Genomic DNA, 3,670 nt, shown 5'->3' on the forward strand with positions numbered 1-3,670 from the left:
GTACTCCATCCACTTCGTGATTTAAAAAACCATGATCCACTGAGCTGCCTTTCTTGATGTTTCAGGCTTTCAGCCTCCTGAGCGAGCTCCTGAGTGAGCCTCCATAGCTCCTTGACATCCCTCCCCCTTATTCATTAATCATTAATTAAGCTAAACTACTTATTATTCATAGTGTCTATCCCTATGGATAGTTTCCAGGAACAGTTACACCTAACTCCGGACAACTATCCAGGAACAATAGGATAACCGGGTGTGCCAAAAATGGGAGACCCAATGAAATTGCCGTGTCTATAGTTATTGCTTAGTTACCATGGTTACAGCGTCTTACTCCCACGTTTTTAAACATGGCTGAGAATTGTCTTTGCTGCGGTGCTGCAACAAACAGAGATAGGAGACTTTTAACCTCTGAGTCCAGTAAATCTGTAGTCCCTACGCTAGTTGAACTCTTTGAGAGAAGCATGAAATTGAAGGGGGTAGAATTTCCGGGATGTGCTACATCTACGAACATCATGGAATGGACTACATGTAGATATGCATGCAAAAGTTGCTACAAGAAGCTAGGACAGTTCATGAAATTGCAGCAAGAGCTAGAGGCCCACATTATAAACGTTTTAGATTCTGGACTAGTTCCCAACACTGCAGTTACTGTCGTTAACCCTGGGATTAAAAGAGCAAGATGCCTGGATCAGACCATGCAAACTACACCAAAGAAAAGAAGGATCCTGATTTATCTGTAAGAATTTATGCATTTTGTTACAAATAACTTTACTGCATTACATGTGATATATGCTGGCTATTATTATCAACTACATTAATCATAGGTTGTCTTTAATTATGAAACACCACGTGTGACTCACCTTGTGACTCCGAGAAGAAAAAAAATTGCTTCTCTGCTGGTAAGAGGAAAACTGAAATCTCTCGCACTGGAACTCATCAAGCATCGTAGATATTTGCAGCCACTATTGGGTCAGGTTGGTGCTCTTTTAAAATGGGAGATGCGACATCTTTGCTCAAACAATGTAGCAGATTCATTAATCAGCATTAAATTAGCTGATTTTTCATGGGCAAATTACTTTCAAAAGATCAAATCACATGCTCCATGCATTGTTGAACTATTAAAATTAATTCTCACTGGCAAGAATAAGATGAATAAAGATATTATCCGTGTTACTGGTCTCATTGTTTCTATCATAACATCATTCAAAAGAAGTTCAATAAATGTTGTTCAGAAGATGATTTCTATTATTCTCTATGCATCATACATACACACAAGTAAAGTGCATATTATCCATAATGTAATGAATAATAATGTTTTATGTATTAATAATGAAAATACTTGACTATTATATGGTAAGGATAATTTTCTCTATTGCGAGAATTGACACTCAGAACATGAACAAACTTGAAAACAAACATCACAGCAAGAACAAGTATTTTTAAGTCTCTCATTTGGATTATATGAAGAAAACATAGAATACAAAAAATCTCTGCGACACGTGTCTTTTGACTTGCAATAAGCTAAAATGTGGTCATTACTAAACCGTCTATAGACACCAGGGCCATAAAGCATCACACAGGAAGACAATTTGCCATCTCGTCCTGCCCGACCAACTTGCTGAACATATGTTTCCACATCTTCAGGAACTCCAAAGTGGATTACTCTTCTGATATCAGGACAGTCAACTCCAAGGCCAAAGGCCACAGTAGCTATTACTACCCTTAAGCAAGATGGTTTCGAAAACTGGCTCAAAATAACATTACGCACAGCTTCCTGTGTACATCCAGTGTAGTAATCTACAAGTCGTACCTCAGGAATTTTAAGGGGAAGACCTGGAGGTTCAGTAATATCATCTTTCAAAAATCTAATGAAAGCAGACCACAGTTCAGCACAGTCTATTGGACGGCGACAGAAAATAAGAGTTCTCTCCATACTTAATTTTTTGTCTTTCAGCTCTTTCATTAGAGGAATAAAATTTTCCCCAATAGATTTGAATTCTTTGATTGAAAAGAACAGATTGTCCTTTCCTGGAGATACTTCCACTACGGAGACTCTCTTCATACCAAGGATTTTAATGACATGGTCTCTCAGAGCTGTTGTTGCAGTGGCAGTTAAGGCCATGACATTGGTTTGCTGCGGAAGAAGACTTCCTATTTCTCCTAGCTTAGAAAACTCTGGCCTATAATCATCACCCCTATTATTAAAAATATTATTATTATTATGCCACATGAAATCATAATTATTTACCAATTCTTAATTAAATGTGCCTCATCCACCACAAAAGCAATTACTCTCTCTTGGTAGATATTACTTTTAAGTATTTCTCTCCATGCTCTTCCTCTATTCAGGCACTCGGGACTGAGAAAAATGAGCTGGAATTCCCCTCTGATAAATCTATCCATAGAGATGTTTGGCTCACCACCAAAAGCAGCACTGATGCCAATATCTCTAAAATGTGAGGTCTGGTCTTTCATGAGAGCCTTTAGTGGACAAACTATTATAGCAATAGAATCTCCTGCATGCATCCCGGGTCTCAGAGAACTACATGATCAAAAACTCGAGGCAATAAACCATAAATGATACTTTTACCATAGCCAGTTGGCAAAGCAACAAAGGTATCATTTCCAGACATAAATTGCGTCATAGCTTCCAACTGCTTATCTTTTAAAAGGTATCCGAAACTAGCTGCCACACTAGACACTGCTGCCTCTGCTGCTTCCATGACCGCGCTGCTTTAAATGTTTATTCATAAAAAGAGTGGGCATGTCAGTAGGTCTGCCCACGCAAATCAAAACATTGAAAACACGAGTTGATATTAGGCGTGACACCAGACTCTTATTCGGTAAATTAGAGTCTGGCTAGCGAGACTAGACTTTTGCAGCCTTGCTATATAGTACACGGTCTCGGGCCAAATTTCACCAAAAATGAAAAGTAGAGAATTTTCCATTTTTATAATTTTTTCTGTTACATATGCATGTACTTATGTTGTGTACGAAGTTTAAGTTGATTCTGATCAAAATTAATTTTTTTATAAGATTTTAAAGTTGTTTTTTTTTTCATACAACAGGCAACTACCCAATGCTCCAATGTTGCCACGGTAACCGGCATCAAGACGTGGACCGACTATGTACCAGAGAGCAAGTTCCCTCCTCTTAGCTGGTCCAAGACCGCTAACCTTTACATATATGGTAATCATTTTGATGCCTTTACAAAGCAGGCAGCTGATATTAAGAAGCTTCTCTCTTCTCCTGACATTCAATGCTATTCGTCAACATTTCAAGGACGACTTCAAAAAATTGGAGAATTATTTGACGCTAATATATTACCATCATCTGCCCATTGGGTAAGTATAACATATTTATTAATATTTATTTAATAATTAGATATTATCTTTTTCTCCCACTCTCTGTCTCTCTTAGTTGTTATCTCATAACCGTCCATCATGTTCTACATGTAGCAGTCAGAGTGCCACGCCTCCTAATCCCACGCCCATAACCGGTAACTTGGCCTGTCCTGAGAGTCATAGAGAGGTCTCCTGCCTTGCTGCACTTGATGTCTATAAAATAGCGGAGAGTGCTTACATGTACTTGAACATGAGGGCGGAGTCAAAAAGTGGATAGAGCACTTCTTGCTCTGAGATTTGGAAAGACTTTGAATTAAATCAACAGGCAC

General features: G+C 38.4%; 3 protein-coding genes across 4 annotated transcripts in view; 2 read left to right on the plus strand and 1 right to left on the minus strand.

Moving 5' to 3' along the window:
- LOC109590253 (uncharacterized) overlaps nt 1-3,664 on the plus strand; it is a 6,189-nt gene extending 2,525 nt beyond the window's left edge. Inside the window, exons 4-5 of the mRNA XM_020006178.1 lie at nt 3,066-3,341; nt 3,418-3,664. Of these exons, the coding sequence (XP_019861737.1) occupies nt 3,066-3,341; nt 3,418-3,618 (477 nt within the window). The 3' untranslated portion in view covers nt 3,619-3,664. The remainder of the gene's footprint in view (nt 1-3,065; nt 3,342-3,417) is intronic.
- Nucleotides 278-1,209, plus strand: LOC109590254 (uncharacterized). Its single transcript, XM_020006181.1, has 2 exons — nt 278-733; nt 822-1,209. The coding sequence occupies exons 1-2, from the start codon at nt 345-347 to the stop codon at nt 850-852; spliced, it is 420 nt and encodes a 139-aa protein (XP_019861740.1). The 5' UTR covers nt 278-344; the 3' UTR covers nt 853-1,209.
- Nucleotides 1,347-2,887, minus strand: LOC100634588 (ATP-dependent DNA helicase Q1-like). Of its 2 annotated transcripts, XM_020006180.1 has the most exons (3): nt 2,588-2,887; nt 2,246-2,539; nt 1,347-2,192 (listed from the first exon to the last, which is right to left on the minus strand). In XM_020006180.1, exons 2-3 carry the CDS (start codon nt 2,521-2,523, stop codon nt 1,367-1,369), a joined length of 1,104 nt encoding a protein of 367 aa, XP_019861739.1. In that variant the 5' UTR covers nt 2,524-2,539; nt 2,588-2,887; the 3' UTR covers nt 1,347-1,366. The 2 variants fall into 2 exon arrangements, with proteins under 2 accessions (XP_019861739.1, XP_019861738.1); XM_020006179.1 differs by having other exon boundaries at nt 2,246-2,887.
- Nucleotides 3,665-3,670: the final 6 nt, after the last annotated feature.

The sequence above is a fragment of the Amphimedon queenslandica genome, unplaced genomic scaffold (assembly GCF_000090795.2).
Source record: "Amphimedon queenslandica unplaced genomic scaffold, v1.1 AMPQUscaffold_10288, whole genome shotgun sequence".
NCBI lineage: Eukaryota > Metazoa > Porifera > Demospongiae > Haplosclerida > Niphatidae > Amphimedon > Amphimedon queenslandica.